Raw genomic sequence first — 23,549 nt, 5'->3', positions numbered from 1 at the left:
CAGCTACTTCGGAAGAGGAGATGAGCATGTGGATAACCGGTCTGAACTGGCTCTTGACGGACACTGTGAAATCGCCAACACCGCTTCAGATAGAAAGGTAACTGAACAAGAGCAGTAACAAGGAACTGCAGCTGCTAGTTTACAGAGGAAAGGCGCAAAGTGTGTAGAGTGGACGTGGAGTGGATGTTTTCACTAGTGGGAGAGCCTAGGACCAGAGGATGACAAAAGTGCTGGAGAAACTCAGCGGGTGCAGCAGCACCCGCTGAGTTTCTCCAGCATTTTTGTCTACCTTCGATTTTCCAGCATCTGCAGTTCCTTCTTAAACACTAGGACCAGAGGACACAGGCTCAGAATAAAAGATGTACCTTTAGAAAGTAGATGAGGAGGAATTTCTTTAATCAGAGGGTGGTGAAATTGTGGAGTTCATTGCCACAGACTGCCGTTGACGCCAAGTCATTGGATATATTTAAGGCGGAGATGAATCGATTCTTGATTAGTATGGGTTATGGGAAGATGTTAAGGCAGGAGAATGGGGTTGAGAGGGAAAGATAGATCAGCTATGATTGACTGGTGGAGTAGACTTGATGGGCCCGATGGTTTAATTCTGCTCCTATAACTTATGAAGTGACTCAGTGGGTCAGACACCTACTGGACAGCATCCATGGAGAACATGGATAGGTGATGTTTCGGGTCGAGATCCGAAATGTTGCCTATCAATTTTCCCCAGAGATGCTGCCTGACCTGCGTTATTCCAGCAGTTTTATGTCCCTGTGTGTATGAACCAGCATTTGCAGTTCTCTGTTTCTAAATCTGATCAGATTGGGATCAGAACAGCTCAACCTTCCTGGTTTGGTTGTTAATATTGACAACTTGCTGAGTGTTTCCAACATTTTCTATTTTGATATTCCATCTATAATTTTAATATCCTTTCCCTAAACAAATAAATCAATTGTTTGCCATTTACAATTGAACTGGATAACAAAAGTCATCAGAAAATAACCCGAAAAGAAGAGCTTGCCATTTTTTTATTACCCCCCCGATAGATTTAAAGTCGATGGAGTCACAAGATACCGCAAATGCTGGAATCCAGAACAAAAATAAAACAAACTGCAGGAGTAACTCCGCAGATCAGGCAGCGTCTGTGGAGGGAGAGGGATGGGTGACATCTCGGAGCAAGACGCTGATTCAGGACTGAGAGTGTGGAGGGAAGTCGGCCAGTATAAGTATTATAGGGAGAAGGCAGGAGAATGGAGTTAGGAGGGAGAGATAAATCAGCCATGATTAAATGGCGGAGTAGACTTGATGGGCCGAATGGCTTAATTCTGCTCCTTTCACATGATCTTACGACCTATAATGGGGTGAGGGGAAGGGCTGAGAGAGTGACTGGTAAGTGATAGTGGAACTAAGGGGGGAGAGAGATTATGGGCAGGTGGACTCGCGTGGTGGGGCGGGGGGGGGGGGGGGGGGGGGTTGCTGAGAGACTAAATGAATGAATTATACTTTGTTATGTGGTTGGTGAGTTTTAGGTAGAGACAGATATAGAGAGAAATTAAAGAGGGCATGTTTAGCTTAGTTTAGAGATACAGCGGGAAAACTGGCCCTTCAGCCCACCAAGTCCTCGCTGACCAGCGAGTACCCCGTACACTAGCACTATCTTACATACTCGAGACAACTTACAATTTTTACTGGTCAATTACCCTACAAACCTGTACATCTTTGGAGTGTGGGAGGAAGCCAGAGCACCTGGAGAAAACCCACAAGGTCATGGGGAGAACATACATCTCCGTAGAGACAGCACCTGTAGTCAGGATCGAACCCGGGTCACTGGCGCTATGAGGCAGCAGCTCTACCGCTGTATAACTCTGTGTCTCTCTGAGTGTATGTTACCTGAAACTAGAATATTCAGTGTTTGTGCCGTTGGAGTGTAGACTGTGCAGGCAGAATATGAGAATACGGGGTCAATTTTAGCAATTTTAGCAATCTTGTCTAACATTGCTAGACAAGATTGCTAAAATTGCTAAAATTAACCCCATAGGCTGGCCGGCCTCGGAGCATGGGGATCGGTGGTGACTCGCTGCTGCGATTCGACTCCTGGGGCTCGGAGGCTCCAGCAACGCAGCCGCAGGTCCGGTGGACTGGGACATCGGGAGCTCGCGGGTCCGAGGGGAGAGAGAGAGACCGCTTCCCGGAGCTCCCGCAACGCGACTTCTCCAGCCCGTGTCGCGGGGTTGGAACGACCTGGAGCAGGGACGTACATCGCCCGGCACGGCTTCATGGCCGTGGGATATTCCAGCGCCCGCCGGGGGCTCCAACTTCGAGACTTCTAGACCGGGAGCGGGGCCGTAAATCGCCCGGCACGGCCTAAAATGGCCGTGGGACTTAGCATCGCCCGCCTGGAGCTTCGACATCGGGAGAGACATGGAGAACAGGGGAGAGAAAAGACTTTGCCTTCCATCACAGTGGGTCCACTGTGATGGATGTTTGTGTGAACTAAATTGTGTGTATGTCTAGGAATTGTCTTTGTTTGTATGGCTGTGGAAACAGAATTTCGTTTGAGCCTCACTGAGGCTCAAATGACAATAGATTGTATTGTTGTATTGTATCAGCCTCCTCAGCACAGGTGAATGTTCAAAGTTGAACCTTTAGTTGTGCATCAGGGGAAACAGTTGCATCTTACTGTATCCCTTGAATTTTAAGCACCCAGGCAAGAGTAATCCCTCACTCTATTTTAGACTTTAGAGATACAGCGCAGAAACAGGCCCTTTGGCCCACCGAGTCTGTGCTGACCAGCAATCTCTGGACGCTACAGCTGTCCTACACACTAGGGACAATTTACAATTTTTACCCAAACCAATTAACCTACAAACCTGTATATCCTTGGAGTGTGGGAGGAAACCGAAGCAGCCAGAGAAAACCCACGTGGTCACAGGAACAACACACGCAATCACTGTGCAGACAGCACCCGTAGTCAGGGTCGAACCTGGATTCTGGCGCTGTTAGGCACCGCTGCGCCTCCCTATTGTCCTTGAGGAAATACATAGCTAACCTTCTGAACCAGATTTGTAGGGATTTCTTTGTGCAGAAACTGTATGTACAAGACATTGCTCATTTACAGAACACCAATCAGCGGCTATCGATTCCCAAGTTTATTTCTTCTGACGCTTGGCGTCTTTCAAGTATCGGATTAATTAACAGTGAAGCTGCAGGGAGTCCAATGTACGAGCAGCAGGCGCTGTGCATGTGTGGTGAGGTGTACATAGCAGGACTCTGTAATGCCTCGTAAGGTTGTGTTCACATTCCAGGGGGATGTGTAAAAGCTTTTACAAAGTATCACTTTGTGCGCATTAACAAGTCAGATCGATATTAATAGCATAAGAAGTCAAGCAAGAAGAATCAATGATTCAATGCAATAATACTTTATTGTACCGATGTCCAGTGAAATGCTTTGTTTTGCATACAACCAAATCATACCGCAGATCTCACCTAGGCAGTAACATGTGTGATAAAGAACTGCAAATGCTGGTTTAAATCGAAGGTAGGCACAAAATACTGGAGTAACTCAGCGGGTGAGGCAGCATCTCTGGAGAGAAGGAATGGGCAATGTTCTAGGCAGTACACAAGTGTCACAGACACAGTTACAAAAATTCACCATTCAGGAGAGGGCTGGAAAGAGGGGAGAGGAGGAGAGAGAACACATATTACAGGAATAAAATGGAGCAGTTGGGAGGGGGAGAGAGTAAACAAATAAAGGAGTGTATAGGCTGAGAAATGCAGAGCTGTTTGAGGACATACCCAGTAATTCAGGCCGTGCTAATAAAGAGAGAAAAACTGAACTACTACTAACATCATGACTTTCTCAATAACTAATCTAGAGAGATTAGATTAATTTGGCAACTGTTCGGCCTGTTTCCACGCTGTATCTAAACTAATTTAAACTACTCAGTTCTGATACAAAAAGGCGTGTGCCAGTTCCTGGAAGTTGTGGAATTTGATAATGATTGTGGGAGGCTGCAATGTGGCCAGGTGGATTGTTCCTCAGCTTTGGGTTGGGCCATGTTGTGACAGTGCAGAAGGCCGCAGACAGATATGTTAGAGTGTGAGTGGGGTGCACTGTGAAGTGGCAGGGGACAGGAAGTTACACCTGCAGACTGAATGCAGGCGCTCAGCAAACCTGCCACCCGATATATGTTTGGTTTCACCAACACAGTTTGCTGCATCTGGTCCCACAATGTGGCCTGGTCTACGTGGAGAACTACTGCCTGATCTGCTCACTGGTTGCAGCATTTTCTGTTTGCATTTATTAATTTATAATTTTGTAATTCCAATCTGCTGTGTGGAAATACAACCTGCTTCGACAGATGATAGCGTTTCGGCCCGACTTGCCCATGCAGACCAAGATACACTAGTCCCACCTGCCAGCGTTTGGCCCATATCACTCGAAATCTGTCCTATTCATGTATCTGTCTAAATGTTTCTTAAACGTTGCGATAATACCTGCCTCGTCTACCTACTCTGGCAGCTTGTTCCGTTTACCCACCATCCTCTGTGGTAATAATATCAAATCTTTCCTCCCTCATCTTAAACCTAGGTCCACTGGTCCTTGATTCCCCTACTCTAGGTAAAAGATTCAATTCCTCAGTCTGAATAAGGGTCCCAACCCAAAACATCACCTATCCTTTTTCTCCAGAGATGGCTTTATACACCTCTATAAAATCACCCGTCTTCCTCCTGCGCTCCAGGGAATAAAGTCCTAGCCTGCCCAACCTCTCCCTACAGCTCAGGTCCTCAAGTCCTGGCAACATCCTCGTAAATCTTCTCTGCACTCTTTCCAGCTTAGAAGTTATTGGAATAAAAAAGGAACTGCAGATGCTGGTTTATACAGACATAAAATGCTGGAGTAACTCAGCGGGTCAGGCAGCATCATCTCTGGAGAAAATGGATAGGTGGCGTTTTGGGTCGGGACCCTTCTTCATTCGGAAGCCATTTTGTTCTGCCATTTTCTCCAGAGATGCTGCCTGACCCGCTGAGTTACACCAGCATTTTGTGTCTATCTTTAGAAGTTCTTGGGGTCCTGTTTCTATAATGGGACACAATTCACAATCGATAAAATGGCAGATGCCTGCACTTATCAACTTATTAACATTCAGGTTTGAGTAAGATTTGTTACTGAATGCTGAGGGAATGTTGTTGATTGAACCCTCCTTTTTATTGCAGGTGGCTGAGAAAACAGTTCTACAACATGGATCGCAATCGAGAAGATCGGTAATGCCAACCATGGTTCATTCTTGATGGTGTATTGAGAGTTGGGATTGCAGGATGGTGGGAGAGTGTGGTGCCTGCTCTTGCTAATTCCCCTCTGACAACCCCCTACCTCCAGCTGAAATGCTCGTAGACCAGCTTGCATATTTCTGGATAAATATTTCAATTGTGTTGCTGCATTTTGAGATGACCAGTCATGAAAAACCATGTATATATCTCAGCCTTTGCTCTCCCACCGTGAGGTTCACTAAAGGTCAAACCCAGACACATGTTAGAAAAGATATACACAATCGTTGTTTTCATAAGTTCATAGGTCATAGGAGAAGATGTAGGCCATTCGGCCCATCGACCTACTCCACCTTTCAATCATGACTGATCTACCTTTACCTCTCAACCCCATTCTCCTGTCTGGCAATTAATTCCACAGATTCACCACCCTTGATTAATTGTACTATTCCAGTACCTGCTGACTAGATAGCACGCAACAGGAAAGTCTTTTACTGTACCTCTACAATAAAGTGACAATAAAGTAAACTAAACTGAACCAAACCAAGTCATTTGTCAGCATCTGGCAGATCCTCAAACCAGCTTCCCCCACATTACAAACAATAGGCAGTGTACTGGAGGAGCTCAGCAGGCCCATAGGAAGGAAATGGATAGAAGACATTACGGATCAGGACCCTTCTTCAGCCCCTGGTGTTCTGTTCAAGATCCCAGCATCTGCAGTGTCTTTCCAACATACAATCCACCATTTATGCCACTGCTGCCTGATCAGCGACCTGGGTTCATGGCTGCCCAAGTGTGGAGACTGGGTGCTCTCTGCACGTGGTGTACAATAGGGTGCTCGGTGGGCTGAGATGTGGCGTCAGCAACTCTTAAGAGGTTGACCGGGTGCTCTGGCTTGGGTGACAGGTCATGAATTCCTGTAGGTGACCTGACCCATGATGATCCCACATAAATGATGTCTGCTTCATGCACCATGCCACACTGCTGCAAGGACTCTAAGGGTAATCGGATGCTTTATTTTTCCTAGGGTCACAGTGAAGGACCTGAAGAACATGCTGTCCCAAGTCAACTACCGAGTGCCCAACATGAAATTTCTGCGGGAAAAAATCACGGTAATATTTCATTAATTCAGCATATTCAGTGTGGCAAAATGTTTAGTTTATTTCAAAGATACAGCATGGAAAAACAGGCCCTTCGGCCCACTGAGTCCATGTGACCATCGATCACCTGCTCACACTAGTTCTATCCTATCACACTTTCTCATCCACTCCCGACACACTAGGGGCAATTTACAGAGGGCCAATTAACTTACAAACCCGCACGTCTTTGAGTGTGGGAGAAAACCAGAGCACCCGGAGGAACCCCATGCGGCTGCAGGGAGAATGTGCAAACTCCACACACGGACAGCCCCCCCTAGTCAGGATCGAACCCGGGCCTCTGCAGTTGAGACGGTTGCTCTACCAGTTGTGTCATGGTACCACCTGTTGGAAACTTTCACCTGTAATATACTGATGATTAGGGTAGGTCCACAGTCTGACACTTGGACAAAAAGGACTCCAGTGTTGAGTCTGATGGAGGGAACCCACCCGAAACATTGCCTACCCAATGTTCTCCAGAGATGCTTCCTGACCTATACTTTATTACTTTAGTTTAGAGATACAGCGCGGAAACATGCTCTTCGGCCCAGCATGTCCACACCGAGCAGCTATCACCCCATGTACCAGCACTATCCTACACACAAGGGACAATTAACAATCTGTACCAAAGCCAATTAACCTAAAAAACCTGCACGTCTTTGGAGTGTGGGAAACGAAGCACCAGGAGAAAACCCACGCGGTCACGGGGTGAATGTACAAACTCCGTACGGACAGTACCCGACCTCAGGACCGAACCTGGGTCTCTGGCATTGTAAGGCTGTAAGGCAGTAACTCTATCACTGTGCCTCCCTGACCCGCTGAGTTACTCCAGCACTTTTTGAATTTTCGCTCAGGACTCCACAGTGTTACCCATCCAAAGCATTTGTAACCTCAAGCCAAAACCAAGAACAGAATCCACTGTCGTCTTGAATTATTTATATTTCTTTGCCTTTTTTTCTCCAGTGTAGCCACAGACCAACATTGGTCATCTGCATCTCTACACTCTGAGTGTAACCAACCATTGTTACTTGCACCTGACCTTTTCATGTGTTTGACCCAATTGTCTTATCAACAAACAAATTAATAAATAGGGCTTTGTCCTTCTCCCATCTCTTGCAGCTTTCCTATTCCTACTACAGTGGGAGGGTTCCGACCCCGAAAAATTGCCCAGTCATGTCCTACAGAGAAGCTGCCTCTGTGGGCGGTACAGTGGCACAATGGCAGCGTTGGTGCCTTACAGCGCCAGGGACCCGGGTTTGATCCTGACTACGGGTGCTGTCTGTACATTCTCCCTGTGACCATGTGGGTGGGTTTTTCTCCGGATGCTCCGGTTTCCTCCTGCACTCTAAAGACGCACAGTTTTCAAAGTTAATTGGCTTCCGTAAATTGTCCCTAATCTGTAGGATAAAACTATTGTGTAGAAAGGAACTATAAATGCCGGTTTAGACAAAAGTGCTGGAGTAACTCAGCGGGTCAGGCAGCATCTCTGGGCAAAAATGGTGTTTCTAGTTGGAACCTTTCTTCAAACTATTATGGTTTGAAGGGCCCGTTTCCACACTATATCTCTAAAACTTAAACTAAAAAGATTAGTTACCGCTCTAGATCTTGTGCTCTCATTCCTTCTCTTCCTGCCCTCAGGACATGGAGCTGCGGAGTGGAGATGTTACCTACAGCCAGTTTGTGCAGCTTTATCATAGCTTGATGTACGACGCTCAGAAAAATGTAAGTGCCAGATATGGTGAATGGTTTTTAAAAGGACTCGCGATTTTTACAGTGAGTTTACTGCATCTGCAGTGGATTCCAAAGTAGAATCCGTAAGGTCATAAGTCCTTGGGACAGAATTAGGCCATTCGGTCCATCAAGTCTACCCCGCCATTCAATCGTGGCTGATCTATCTTTCCCTCTCAATCCCATTCCCCTGCCTTTTCCCCGTAAAGCCCTGACACCCGTACTAATCAAGAACGTGTTCATCTCCGCCTGAACAATATCCATTGACTTGGCCTCCACGGCCGTCTGTGGCAATTAATTCAACAGATTCACCACCATCTGACTAAAGAAATTCCTGCTCATCTCCTTTCTAAAGGGAGGTCCTTTTATTCTGAGGTTGTGCCCTCTGGTCCTAGAGTCTCCCACTAGTAGGAACATCCTATCCACATCCACTCTCTCCAGGCTTTTTACTATTTGGTAAGTTTCAATGAGGTGTCCCCTCATCCTTCTAAACTCCAGTGAATATCAGTGGAATTTTTAAAGTCAGAGATAGATAGATTCTTGATTCGTACGGGTGTCAGAGGTTATGAGGAGAAGGCAGGAGAATGGGGTTGGGAGGGAGAGATAGATCAGCCGGGATTGAATAGTGGAGTAGACTTGACGGGCCGAATGGCCTAATTCTACTCATGATTCACTCTCAGATAAGCGAGATGTACAGTACATGTGGTGTTTGGGTCAGCGGCTTGCTTGATCGCTTTTCCTACATTAGGAATGATCTCCCAACAAGGTTTCTCCTGGGGTTGGATGTGAGCAAGAGAGATTTTCTCACAGAGGGAGAGTAGTGAACAGTAGTGTGGGCTAGCAATATTCTATAGTGTTGCTAACACCACGAGCGGGCAGGTGGGATTAGTGTAGATGGGGCTGGAGAGGAGAGGATCAGAGAGGAGTTTCTTTATAAACGTGAGGAAAAAGCTTGTTTCTGATTCTGATTTATTTTCCCCTTGGCAGATGGACATTCCCTTTCTTCAAAGGTAAGTGGACAACGCCTTCGGAGGCTGTTTGGGGAGTCACAGGGGGGGTAGAATGCCAATTTCACGCCTGCTATAAAAATGCCAGCTAGCCTGATACCAGCTGCCAGTTTCTTGGTATTCACCAAAGCTCAGAGCAGCTCTTGGAGTTCTGACCATATGGGGCTGCACAGTGGTATAGCTGTAGACTTGCTACCTTACAGCGCCAGAGACCCGGGTTCGATCCTGACTACGGGTGCTGTCTGTACGGTGTTTGTACGTTCTCCCCGTGACCGCGTGGCTTTTCTCCGGGTGCTCCGGTTTCCTTCCGCACTCCAAAGATGTGGAGGTTTGTACGCTAACTGCCTTCTGTAAATTTGCAAATATACCCTAGTCTGTAGGATAGTGTTAGTGTGTGGAGGGATCGCTGGTCGGCGCAGACTCGGAAGGTTGAGGGGCCTGTTTCCATGCTGTATCTTTAAAGTCTAAATCTCAGCGCCCACCCAAGTAATTTTTAATCTGCTGCAGGTTTCTGCGGCCTTCCTGACTGTGAGGCCCAGATGCAAAAAACCCCGACGTTGGAGAAAGGTTCTCCACTGAGCTTCAGCTCTCCCACAAATAGCCTTTGATCTCTGAGCCTGCAGTTAATAATTAATATACTCAGAGAAAGCCCTTCGGCCCACTAAGTCCACACCGACCAGCGATCACTTGTATATTAGTTCTACCCTACACACTAGGAACAATTTACAGAAGCCAATTGACCAACAAACCAGCACCCTGAAAAAACCCCGCTTTCCCCAACAGGAAGAACGTGCAAACTCCCTACAGACAGGGTCCGTAATCAGGATCGAATCAGGGTCTCTGCCGCTGTAAGGCTGCGCCACTGTGTCTCCCACTGTCCCGACCCGAAACTTCATCTATCCAAGCTCTCCAACGATGCTGCCTGGCCCGCTGAGTTACTCCAGCACTTTGTGTCTTTTTGTAAACCACCATCCACAGTTCTGTTTCTTCAAGTAAGCAGAGGGAGTCCCTGGGAGGTGATGAACATTACAGTAATATCTCAAGGACGGCAGGACTCAAATGTTGGCTTCAGAGAAACTTATGCCCACGCACTGACCCCACACAAAGAAACTCGATAACCATAGCTACCGTCTCCCAGGGTAACAAGAATCTCCTGATCCATGCAGAGCTCAGAGATGCTTCTCAGAGCCTCGCTGTCGACAGTGGTTTTGTAGTGCTGCTCTCACATTCTGGAATGTTCTCTGTGGCTCGAAATCGATTATCACTTTGTCACGCCATTCAGCGTGAGCCCTCTGTATTTATAACCTCCCAGCGAGCTTTCCTCAACGCACAGCTTGCCTTTAACATGTGGTAATACATGTTGAGAATTCTCGTTATCCTTTATCTTTATTATATTATTTATTTTAGTTTAAAAAAATAAGAGCCTGAGGGGAAACTTTTCTGTTTATATCTGTTTATATGTGTGTGTATATATAATATGTGTGTGTGCATACACACATATGCACACACACTAAAATACACAGATATACACACACACACAAAAAAAAAATATATATATATACACACACATATATTTATGTATACAATCTATTGTTAAATATCTAATTATTATATATTATTAAATAATGACTATATTATTTATTTGGAGAATTATACAGCACAGAAACAGGCCCTTCGTCCCAAGTCCATGCTGTCCATGATGTTCCTATCTAAGTTAGTCCCATTTCCCTGCTTTGGCCTACATCCCTCTAAACCTTTCCTAACCAAGTACCTGTCCAAACACATTTTAATGGTTGTAATTATTACTGTCTACAACCAGCACCTCGTTCCATATACCCTCCACCCTCTGTGTGAAAAAGTAGCCCCGTTTGTCTCTTTTAAATCTTTCCCCTCACACCTTCAACCTATGCCCTCTAGTTCTAGACTTCCTTGCCATGGCTGTGTAAAAGTAATTTCCCAGGGTGAAGATAATTTTACAAGATTTCTATAACATCACTCCTCAATCTCTTACAATGCAGGAAAAGCACACCTAGTCTACCCAATCTCTCCATGTAACTCAAATTGTCCAATCCAGGTGATTCAGTAATGCATCATCTATTGTAGGTATGTTGCAAAGCCTACCTGAAGCGTCGTTGAAGATCTGCCGCTGAGGTTGTGCGCGATTTTGGCGCCGTTTAGAGGGGGCGGGTTTAAAACGCGATTTTCTCTAAACTGTTCCAATCGAAAATGTTCAGCCTAGTTAATTATTAACGAAAAATCGCTGATAGACCCCGTCGCAAAAGCTATTATTAGGTTTAAAGGCCTTGAATAATAGTTATAGTAGTTTAAAAATCAATCTTTAAACCCGCGACCGTCAGCAACCGCAGGGTCTCATAAAGAAAATAGCAGAAGGTAGGTTGTATATTTTTACATTCAAAAGGGCTTCTAAAGATCCCTTTATACAAAGTTTAATATTGCGAGCAGCTCAATTTGGGCCCATTATATCGCGCAGTATTTTTCTCGGCATTTGAGGCACAAATCTACCGCAATGTGAACGTTCTAAACCAGCGCGTTCCACAGGGACCCACTGGAAAGCTGATTTAAATGGGCATTTATTTACAGCAATTGAACACTGAATTCCTTCCATTTGGCCTATAAATTAATGTAAATGAGATTTAAAAATCATGTTTTATTGTGAATTATTTGTGAATATTATTTGGACATTTAGGCTATTTAAAAATGTTAATCATTTATTAAGAAATGGATAGATGTTTAGATCTAGTAATTGAAGTCTGAAATTAGCTACAATTAGGTAACTAACTAATTATATGCTTTAATTTCAGGTCATCCAAGTAAGATTATTTTATATTTGTTTCAGAATGCTTCAATCTATGATAACTGAAAATTTCATTCAGTTCTCTTAATTTTTAAGAAAGTTATGGGCTTTTGACTGTTCACGATCACAACTTTTTTGTTATGTCCATAGAAAATCAATAGGGAACAAGATGCTCATTTCCGAGTATGAAAATGGCCATAACTTTTTAAATACTTGAGATATGAAAGTGAATTAGATGTCAAATTAAACTTATTTTTATGCTTTATCTGATGGGATAAATTACAGACTTGATTTTTAAAATCTCAAAATTTTGTAACATTGCTATCTATTGTATTGTATTGTATTCAAATTTATTGTCATTGTCTCAATTAGAGACAACGAAATGAATTTTCCTTACAGGCAGTATCATAAAAATAAATAAATAATAAATAATAAAACATATTAGATGCTGTCTCTGAATCTAGAGGGAAGATTCAGGGTTGTTCGTCAGCTACTGAGGCTCAACTCCGGTTGATGGCCATGTTTGACACTTGCTCTAGTTGCCCAACTTGACTCAAGTTGTAAAGGATACAGAGAAGATTTACAAGGATGTTGCCACGACTCGCGGGCCTGAGCTACAGGGAGAGGTTGAGCAAGCTTGGACTCGATTCCTCAGAGTGCAGGAGGATGAGGGGTGATCATATAAAGGTGTACAAAATCATGACCGGAATAGATCCGGTAAACACACAGAGTCTCTTGCCCAGAGTAGGGGAATTAAGAATCATAGGTTTATGGTGTAGGGGGAAAGATTTAATAGGAATTTGAAGGGTAACTTTCACACAAAGGGCAAGGTGTATGGAACGAGCTGCCAGAAGAGGCAGTTGAGGCTGGGACTGTTGTAGTGTTTAAGAAACAATTAAGTGGATAGGACATGTTTAGAGGGATATGGGCGAAACACAGACAGGTGTTGGCCCAATTCCTTCTCTTCATAGATGCTGTCTCACCCGCTGAGTTTCCCCAGCATTTTTTGTCTACCTGCGATTTTTCCCGCATCTGCAGTTCTTCCTTAAACAGACAGGTGAGACTAGTGTAGGTGGGACATGTTGGTCACGTGTGGACAAGTGGGCCTGTTTCCTCACTGTATGATTCTACTTCATCACGCTGCATCGATTGGAATCATTTATTTGATTTGACCTGCGATGTATCTGTTTCACAGGAGCTGTGAACGAACGCAACTTAGCCAAGTCTCTCTGCAGGATTTCCAGCAGTTTCTGCTGAAGTTCCAGAAGGTAGGTGTGACCTCTTGTTCTTCACTGTCACCGGTCGCTCTTTATTTAGTTTAGCTTAGTTTACAGGTACAGCATGGAACTAAGAGTCAAGAGTGTTTTATTGTCATATGTCCCTGACAGAACATTGAAATTCTTACTTGCAGCAGCACAACAGAATATGTAAACAAAAAAAATATATCTATGATTTATATATCTGTAATATATATATATATATATATATATATATATATATATACACACACACACACACACACACACACACACACACACACACACACACACACACACACACACACCCACTGTGAATAAACTGTGGGGGAACAAATCACGGTAATTTAATTATTTATTTCAATTTATTCAGCAAGGCAAAATATCTAGTTTAGTTTAAAGATACACCATGGAAACAGCCGGATTCCACACAGACCATCGATCACCCGTTCACACTAGTTCGATGTTATCCCACTTTCACATCCACTCCCTAGACACCAGGGACAATTTATAGAGGGAGATTGATAGACAATAGATGCAGGAGTAGGCCATCCGGCCATTCAATGTGATCATGGCTGATCATCCCCAATCAGTACCCCGTTCCTGCCTTCTCCCCATATCCCCTGACTCCGCTATCTTTAAGCCCTATCAAGCTCTGTCTTGAAAGTATCCAGAGAACCGGCCTCCACCGCCCTCTGAGGCAGAGAATTCTACAGACTCACAACTCTGTGTGATAAAGTGTTTCCTCGACTCCGTTCTAAATGGCTTACCCCGTATTCTTAAACTGTGGCCCCTGGAACTGGGCTCCCCCAACATCGGGAGCATGTTTCCTGCCTCTAGCGTGTCGAAATACTTAATAATCTTATATGTTTCAAGATTATTCAGGGTTTGGACAGGCTAGAGGCAGGAAACCTGTTCCCGATGTTGGGGGAGTCCAGACCTGTGTGTCCTTCGGATGTGGGAGGAAACAAGAGGAAACCCAAGTGGTCATAGGGAGAACGTACAAACTCCACACAGACAGCCTCTGAGGCAGCAGTTCTACCAGCTGCGGGATTGTGCCGCCCTTATTCCTCTCCCAATGAGTTGGGACAATAATTTCTGCGAATCACCTGCTCCCTCTGCTGTGAAGCAGTGGCAGTGGATGACGGAGAAAGTTTAATGTGTCTCCCATATTGAAGCAGGAACCTGTGAATCCGATACAAATCTGACCTCTTCTATCGTTTAATGAGTTCTCCTGGATCATGTTGCCCTGGTTCCTCAGTTGCCTACGGGTTTATAAGTCCCCTGGTTCATGAGCTCCCCAGTTTAATTCAGAGTTCCCTGGTTCATAGGTCCCATCCCCCACCCCCACCCCGTTTTGATCTTTTAGTTTTAGTTTAGAGAAACAGTGCAGAAATAGCCCCTCGAATCCACGCTGATCAGCGATCCCTGCACACTAACACTATCCTACACACACATGGGATCATTTACACTTATACCAAGCCAATTAACCAACACACCTGCACGTCTTTCGAGAGTGGGAGGAAACCGGAGATCCCGGAGAAAACCCACACAGGTCATGGGGAGAAAGTACAAACTCCGTACGGACAGCACCAGTAGTCTGGATTGAACCTGTGTGTGAAGTGCAAAGTGTACCCTTCAGCAGCGGTTTTGACACTGTTTCCATTGTCTAGGAACTGTGGGCGACGGATATCCAGCACGTGCGGGAATTCATGGTCAATTACTTCCGGGAACCTCTGCGGGAGATCGAGGATCCATTTTTCCACCTTGATGAAGTAAGATTCCCTCAGGCTGTGAAGCACAACACGTTAGTCAAGGGATGCAGTTTCTCAGTCGAATTGTGACAGAACAATTAGGATCTCTGCTTTCGCGGGATGCCTTCATTAATAGTAATGATGAGGAAATGGAAGGTAGATTATTGAAAGTTGTGGTTTGGTTTAGGTTAGGGTTCATTATTGTCACGTGTACCGAGGTACAGTGAAGAGCTTTATTGCATGCTATCCAGTCAGATGAGATAATACTGTACATAAATACAATCACGCCACATTCAAGTACAATAGGTAGAGCAAAGGAAAAGAGAATATTATTGGAACAGCTATTCATGGTGCTTGATTTACGGGTAGGAAAGAGATTTATAAAAGAGTAGGGCTGTTATATCGGATAATAGTGCCGCCTACGTGATTTCAATGCCTTTAACTGCTTTCTTTCGCTTTCCTTGCAGTTCCTGACTTTCCTGTTTTCTAAAGAAAACTCCATTTGGGACTCGAGATTCAACCAGGTGTGTGTGGAAGAGATGACCAATCCGCTATCTAATTACTGGATCTCATCATCACACAACACGTGAGTGCCTGCCTCCACCTGGAGCCACAACCGGCTCCGTGTAGACTCCTTCCACTAAGTGGCAATACCTCCAACTTGCCAGGGATTTATCGGTGAACCTCCAAGTGATCATGCCACCGGCACATGTTTTAACTTGACCCAGGTTCATTAAACACTGATCCATTCTCTCGCGACCTCATAGAACGTTGAATAATACAGCACACAAAATGCTGGAGTAACTCGCGTTTAGGTGACCCGAAACATCACCTAATCCTTTTCTCCAAAGATGCTGCCTGACACGCTGAGTTACTCCAGCACTTTGTGTCTATGGTGTAAACCAGCATCTGCAGTTCTTTCCTACATGGATAATATAGCACAGTTTAGTTTGGAGATACAGCGCGGAAACAGGTCCCCCGAGTCCGCACCGACCAGCGATCACCCGTACACTAGATCTATCCTACACGCTGGGGACAATTTATAGAAGCCATTTAATCTACACGGCTAAACCTGCATGTCTTTGGAATGTGGGAGGAAACCGGAGCACCCTGAGAAAACCCGTGCAGTCACAGGGAGAACGTAAAACCTCCGCACAGACAGCACCCATAGTCAGGGTCAAACCCAGGTCTCTAGAGCTGTAAGAAGGCAACTCTACCGCTGCACCACTGTGACAACAGTAGGAACAGGCTCTTCGGCCTACATTGTCTGTGCCAAGCATAATGTCAAGATAAACAAACTTAATCTGCCTGCACATATTTCTACATTCCCAGTATATGCATATGCATATTTGGAATCCTCTGAAGGTCCACTATCATATCTGCCTCCAACACCTCCCCTGGCAGTAACAAAACCAGGCTCCTTTAAGCTCTGCCCCTCTCACCTCAAAGCTGTGAACTCTTGTCTTTGACATTTCCACTTTGGGAGGAAGGTTCTGACTGTCTACCCTGTCTATGCTGCCTACTATTTTATATACTTCTATCAGGTCTCCCCTTAACCTCTGGCGTGCTAAAGGAAATAACTGTCCACCAACGACAGCTCTCAACCCCAAATTAGTCTCCCTCTATCTTTTCCAAGTGGGACAAAACTTAACTCTGCATCTCTCACTGTTGTTTGATGATACAGGACACAGTAGCTAAATTACTGGAATAGTTTATCGACCCCCCCGAGACATGTTCAAATTCTTCCACAGCAGTTGGGGAATTGAAATTCAAGTAATTAAATTGATTCTTCTTCTTTCGTGTGGCATGCACAGCCTAAAGTTGTTGGACAACTTGTTCTATTTGATCTTCCGTTTGTGCACGTCGAGTTGATTGCATTAGTCGAAACAGGGCGGACCACGTGAAGGTTGCAATCTTCCACCCCAAATTGATTGATTGAAATGGAATTGTATGGAAAGAGGCCCTTTGTCCCACCGAACCCACATTGATTAACGATCACCTATCTATTCCTCTCATGATCTTGTACACCTCTATAAGAATACCCCTCTACTGAACGGTATTCCCCTTATCATGAAACTACACTGTGAATGGCTCGATTGTGATCATATGTTGTCTTTCCGCTGACTGGTGAGCACGCAACAATAGCTTTTCACTGCACCTTGGTACACGTGACGATACACTAAACTAAAACTGAAAACTCATCCTCCTGAGCTCCAAGTCTTGACCTTTGACCTCGACTTCGGGAGAGGAATGGAGAGCAGGGGAGTGATAAGACTTTGCCTTCCATCACAGTGAGGAGACTCACTGTGATGGATGTTTGTGTGAATTGTGTTGGTGTGTGTCTTGGTTCTTTTCTTGTATGGCTGCAGAAACCAAATTTCGTTTGAACCTCTTGTGAGGTTCAAATGACAAATAAAAGGTATTGTATTGTATTGTATTGTATTGTACCCCAAATGGAATAAAGTCCCAGCCCGTCCAACCTTGACCTGCAACTCAATCCCAAGACTCCTGGCAATGTCCCAGCAAATTTACGGTTCCTTGTGAATAAAATGTTATTTGAGGTTTGCTCTGCCTTCGAAGTGATTAACATTCATCGAGTAGTGACCTTACCTGCCTGGGCAACTGTGCGCTTGTACCTGCCGTCTTTGACTCCAACCCTGTTTCAGGTACCTGACCGGAGACCAGTTTTCCAGTGAGTCCTCGTTGGAAGCATACGCTCGCTGCTTGAGAATGGGCTGTCGATGTATCGAACGTAAGTAGATCGGAGTGACCTCAATAAACATATTTGAATTAATTTACTTGGTCAATATTTTTTGGGGGGAGGTTTAGGATGTGTGCAGAATGATTGTTGAGATCCTGCTGCCTCACAGCTCCAGTGAACCCGGGTTCAATCCTGACATCCAGTGCTGTCAGCGTGGAATTTGTATGTTTTCCATGTTCCTCCTGTGTGCTCAGTTTTTTCCCCCACATCCAAAAGACGCCATTATGACATAGGAGCAGAATTAGGCCATTCGACTGATTGAGTCTTCTCCGCCGTTCAATCATGGCTGATCTGTCTTTCCCTCTCAACCCCATTCTCCTGCCTTCTCCCATAACCTTTGACACCCGTACTAATCAAGAACCGATCATTCTCCGCTTTAAAAATGCCCAATAACTTGGCCTCCACCACCTCCTGTGGCAATGAATCCCACAGATTCACCACCCTCTGGCTAAAGAAATTCCTCCTCATCTCCATTCTGAAGGTACGTCCATTTTTTTACAATGCGGAGCCCTTTTATCCATAGGGTTAATAGGGTGCTGTAAATATCCCTAGCACATGGGTGAGTGAGAGAATCTCAGGGGAGTTGATTAGTTTAGTTTATTGTCACGTACAGCAAAAAGCTTTTTTGTTGCGTGCAAACCCGTCGGCAAAAAGACTGTACATGATTTCAATCGAGCCGTCCACAGTGTACAAATACATGATAATGGGAACAACGTTTAGTGCAAGATAAAGTTCAGTGAAGTCTGATTGAAGATAGTCCGAGGGTCTCCAATGAGGTAGATGGGAGGTCAGGATCGCTCCCTAGTTTGCGAGAGGACGGCTCAGTTGCCTGATAACAGCTGGGAAGAAACTGTCCCTGAATTGGGAGATGGAGATGTGGGGAAGAATAAAATAGGTTGGAGTCGGATTGTGGCGAAAATCTTTATGGTCTTTAGATTTTAGAGATACAGTCCCTTCAGTCCACCGAGTCTGAGCCGACCAGTGAATATCCCGTACACTAGCAGTACCCTACACACCAGGGACAATTTACAAGTTACAATTTTACATAAGCCAATTAACCTACAAACCTGTACTTGGACTGTGGGAGGAAACCGGAGCAAGCCGGCCACTCCCTCTTCTTCCCTCTCCCTTCAGGCATGAGGAACAGAGGTGTGAAAACGCACACCTCCAGATTTAGGGACAGTTTCTCGTCCCAGCTAATACAGTTTCTTCCCAGCTGTTATCAGGCAATTGAACCCAAAGATCCTGTAGCGGAGCAAGATAGACCACTCGACGAAAAAGACATAGGACAGATTCATGGGTAATTTTAGGCCCCATTTCCGTAACCGGCTTCCGTCTCCGTACCAAAGATCCCATGGGATACTAGTGCGGAGACGGAAGCCGGTTACGGAAACATCCTCATAAAAATAAAAGTTCTTTGGTAAAAATCTTCTCATTTTCAGAATTTAAATTTATTAACAGAAACTGTTCCCCCACAACGTTGATTACACTGTGGGTCGGGTCGGGTTACTGAAATGGACGGAAAAAAATGCCCACGTTCCGCTCCTTTGCGTCCTACACGTCAGCCCATTGCGTTTAGCAGGAGTGGTCTATCTTGCTCCGCTATAGGATATTTGATTGAACCATCCTACCAACAACTAGAGAGCAGTCCTGAGTCACTATATGTACCTCATTGGAGACCCTTGAACTATCTTTGATTGGACTTTATCTTGCACTAAACGTTATTCCCGTTATCATGTACACTGTGGGTGGCTTGACTAATCATTTATTGTCCTTCCGCTGACTGGTTAGCACATAATACTGTACCTTGGTGCACATGACCATAAACTACTCAACCAGAGAAAACTCACATGGCCACAGGGATAACGCACAAACTCTGTACAGACAGCACCCGTTGTCAGGATGGAACCCGGGTCTCTGGCGCTGTGAGGCAGCGGTTCTACCACTGCGCCATTGTGCCGCCCCGTCTCTCTGTTGTATCTCTCTGTGTGATGAACCGTTTGGACTCTCTTGCAGTGGACTGCTGGGATGGTCCGGAGGGAATGCCAGTGATTTACCACGGCCACACTCTCACATCCAAAATCAAATTTAACGACGTCCTGACCACAATCAAGGAACACGCGTTTGTGACTTCGGAGTAAGTTGCTCTTTCTTTGTTATTTTTGATCATCCGCACCGGGTCTCTCTTCACTTTAAACTGGAGCAGACACATTATTGGGCTGGAAGTTGTGGGTAATGGCTTTGTGACAGCAGCACTACCCGCTGCACTACAGCATGGATTTAATGAGCAGATGGAAAAGCCTACGTCACACAACTTTAGCCACGGCATTTCGTTGTTATCGCTGCTGCGGAAGCCCGTGCAAAAGTCATCCTTTATATGCCTCTTCACATCAATTAAACAAGAGATCTCCATCAGTAGGTCTGTCAGTAGCTTGTTTGAACTTGCAGGCTCAGGCTCTCTCTGCAGTTCAGTCTAGTTTGGTGATACAATCCGGAAACAGGCCCTTCGGCCCAACAAGTCCGTGCTGACCAGTGATCACCCGTACACTGGCACTAGTGGTAGCGCAGTGGTAGAGTTGCTGCCTCACAGCGCCAGACACTCGGGTTCAATCCTGACGACGGGTGTTGTCTGTACAGATTTTTTTGGTCTCCCCGTAACCTGCGTGAATTTACTCCAGGTGCTCCGGTTGCCTCCCACGCTGCAAAGACGTACAGGTTTGTAGGTTAATTCAGTTGTAAAAAAGGTAAATTGTCCCGAGTGTGTCGGATAGTGCTAGTGTATGAGGATCGCTGGTTGACATGGACTCGGTGGGCTGAAGGGCCTGTTCCAGCGCTCTATTTCTAAACGCACTAAACTAAACCAGTGCAACTGGAGGAAACCCATGTGGAGAATATGCAAACTCCACACAGACAGCATCCGAGGTCAGCATCGAACCGGGCTCCCTGGCACTGTGAGGCAGCGGCTCTACCGGCTGCACCCACAGTGCAAGATGAAGCAGTGTTCAGAGTGACCTGAAATGGCTTCTTCCTCTATCACCTGATGTGAAGCTTGCATGCCCCAACTCTGAGAACCTTAGATCGACACAAAATGCTGGAGTAACTCAGCGGGTCAGGCAGCATCTCTGGAGAGAAGGAATAGGTGACGTTTCGGGTCGAGACCCTTCTCATCCATGCTTTGGACATCCCTCCTCAGGTACCCTGTGATCCTGTCCATCGAAGACCACTGCAGCATCGTTCAACAGCGGAACATGGCTAACGCTTTCAAGAAGGTTTTTGGAGACATGTTACTGACCAAACCAGTTGACATCACTGCAGATGGACTCCCATCACCCAATCAACTGAAGAGAAAATTCCTGATAAAGGTCAGTCGATGGTCTTGAGTCTTTGCCCTGTGACCTCTTCAGAGATGCAGAGATAATTAAATGGTTCAATGGTTCATTGTTATCACGTGTTCTTTACCTGCATTCTGTACTCAATCTGGGTTTGTATTTATGTATGATAATGATCTTACTGTACTGCCTGCAAAAAAAAGAATTTCACTGCACCCTTGTACACGTGGTGATGAAGTTCACAAGCTCATAGGTTTTAGGAGCAGAATTCGGCCAACAGGTCTACTCCGCCATTTAAACATGGCTGATCTATCCTTCCCTCTCAATCCCATTTTTCTGTCTTCTCCCCACAGCCCCTGACACCCGTACTGATCTATTGGAAGGAATTGATCTATCTATTAAGAATAAATTAAGTAAGAAACTAATCTATCATTCTCCACCTTAAAAAATATCCATTGACTTGGCCTCCACAGCCTTCTGTGGCAATGAATTCCACAGATTCACCACCCTCTGGTGGAAGAAATTCCTCTTAATCTCCATTCTAAAGGGCTGTGCCCTCTGGTCCTAGACTCTTCCACTAGTGGAAGCATCCTCTCCACATCCACTCTATCCAGGCCTTTCGCTGGTCAGTAAGTTTCAATGAGGTCCCCCGCCCCCCCCCATCCTTCTAAACTCTAGCGAGTACAGGCCTAGTGCTCATCATATGTTAACCCAATCATTCCTGGGATCCTTCTCGTAAACCACCTCTGGACCTTCTCCAATGCCAGCACATCCTTCCTCAGATATGGGGCCCAAAACTGCCCACAATAGTCCAAATGCAGCCTGACCGGTGCCTTATAAAGCCTCAACATTCCATCCCTGTTTTTTTATTCTTGCCCTCAAAATAAATGCTAGCCTTGCATTTGCCTTCCTTACTACCGATTCAACTTGCAAATTAACTTTTTGGGAATCCTGGACCAGCACTCCCAAGTTGCTCGGAACCATTGAACTGTAGATAAAGTCAACGGAAGGGAGGGTGGCTTGGGTGACAGTCTAAGTTTAGAGTTTGTACGTAAGGTCGATCGATGTCCTGTGGTCATTGAGTGTGGGACTTGCTCTGTTCATGCCTTCTGTCACCCTGTTCCTTGTAGCACAAGAAGCTAGCCGAGGGCAGTGCCTACGAGGAGGTCTCAACCTCCGCCTACTCGGAGAACGACATCAGCAACTCGATTAAGAACGGGATCTTGTACCTGGAGGATCCCATCAATCACGTGAGTGCCACCTACAGCGTTCTCCACCAGCATTCCAATTCCTTTATTAACTATTTCAATTTCAGATCCTCGTCCAGAACAGAGAACAATGTAGTGCAGGAACAGGCCCTTCGCCCCACAATAACTGTGCCGAACACGATGCTAAGATAGCCTGACTTCATCTGCCTGCATGCGATCCGAAGCCCTCCATTGCCTGTCTAGGCATCCTAAACGTCACCATCGTACTTGCCTCCACCACCACCCCTGGCAGCACCGTCCAGGCACCCACCACCCTCCGTTTAAAAAAGAACTGACCCGTACATCTCTCACCTGAAAGCTACGACCTCCTGTATTTGATATTTCCACTCTGGGGAAAATGGTTCTGTCTATCCTATTTATGCCTCTCATAAGTTTAATATACTTAGATCAGGTAAAATAGAATGTTCCTGCCATCTCTGCTGGCAAAGGCGTCGTAATGGGTCAGTTCATTTTCCCATTCACCTCCCCTCCCGCGAAGTCGGCCCCTGGAAGTCGGCTATGGAAGCAGATTTGCCGGCTCTAGCCAGGCCGGAGTTCCAGAGCCCCGGCCACAGGGGGCAAATTCGATCCGCGATTGGAGGCCCAGCCGTGGAGGTATCGTTGAGGTGGAGATCGGCCATGTCACCCGGCCTACGCGCCACCTTTTTGGGGGGACTTCGTGGGGGGGTTTAAATGTGCTCTTGAAATTCTGTCCAGATTATAGGAGGTGCCGGACCACCAGTTGCCGTAAAATTGGCGGTGGACATGTATGTTCTTTGTTAGGAACTCTCAGAGGTTCAGTCTTCCTTTCCTGTGTTTGTTCATTCAGCAACTGGTGCTAGTAATTAAGTCACTCGTGCGGGGCCTATTGTTTAATAACCTGCTTTGTTGCACAGGAGTGGAATCCACATTTCTTTGTCCTCACGAGCAACAAGATTTATTATTCGGAAGAGACTTCAGTAAACCAGACCAATGAAGATGAGGAGGAACAGAGAGAGGTGAGTCTCATGTAACCTACTCTTGGCTATGGGTCTACTCCTAGCAGCCACTCTCTGCATAGCCCTGTGGGACAAGCATCATGTAGACAATGCGGAGGTGGGTTAACATCAAGATAGACAGTAAGTCAACCAGGCAGCATCTCTGGAAAAAATGGATAGGTTGTGTTTGATTTGGAGCCCTTCTTCAGACAAATTGTTGGGGGGGGGGGGGGGGGGTCGGGAAGCAACAAAACAAAACAGGACAAATCAAGGT

General features: G+C 45.6%; 1 protein-coding gene across 1 annotated transcript in view; it reads left to right on the top strand.

Annotated features, from left to right (window-relative positions):
- Nucleotides 1-23,549, top strand: part of plcg1 (phospholipase C gamma 1) — a 99,697-nt gene that overhangs the window by 38,767 nt on the left and 37,381 nt on the right. Inside the window, exons 3-15 of the mRNA XM_033041867.1 lie at nt 4-97; nt 5,215-5,262; nt 6,293-6,377; nt 8,040-8,123; nt 9,117-9,139; nt 13,147-13,219; nt 14,881-14,982; nt 15,429-15,547; nt 17,628-17,713; nt 19,739-19,859; nt 20,916-21,084; nt 22,182-22,301; nt 23,195-23,296. Of these exons, the coding sequence (XP_032897758.1) occupies nt 4-97; nt 5,215-5,262; nt 6,293-6,377; nt 8,040-8,123; nt 9,117-9,139; nt 13,147-13,219; nt 14,881-14,982; nt 15,429-15,547; nt 17,628-17,713; nt 19,739-19,859; nt 20,916-21,084; nt 22,182-22,301; nt 23,195-23,296 (1,226 nt within the window). The remainder of the gene's footprint in view (nt 1-3; nt 98-5,214; nt 5,263-6,292; nt 6,378-8,039; nt 8,124-9,116; nt 9,140-13,146; nt 13,220-14,880; nt 14,983-15,428; nt 15,548-17,627; nt 17,714-19,738; nt 19,860-20,915; nt 21,085-22,181; nt 22,302-23,194; nt 23,297-23,549) is intronic.

Source organism: Amblyraja radiata, chromosome 23, assembly GCF_010909765.2.
Source record: "Amblyraja radiata isolate CabotCenter1 chromosome 23, sAmbRad1.1.pri, whole genome shotgun sequence".
NCBI lineage: Eukaryota > Metazoa > Chordata > Chondrichthyes > Rajiformes > Rajidae > Amblyraja > Amblyraja radiata.
Note: the sequence above shows the minus strand (reverse complement) of the source record. Positions and strands in the feature narration are given on the sequence as shown.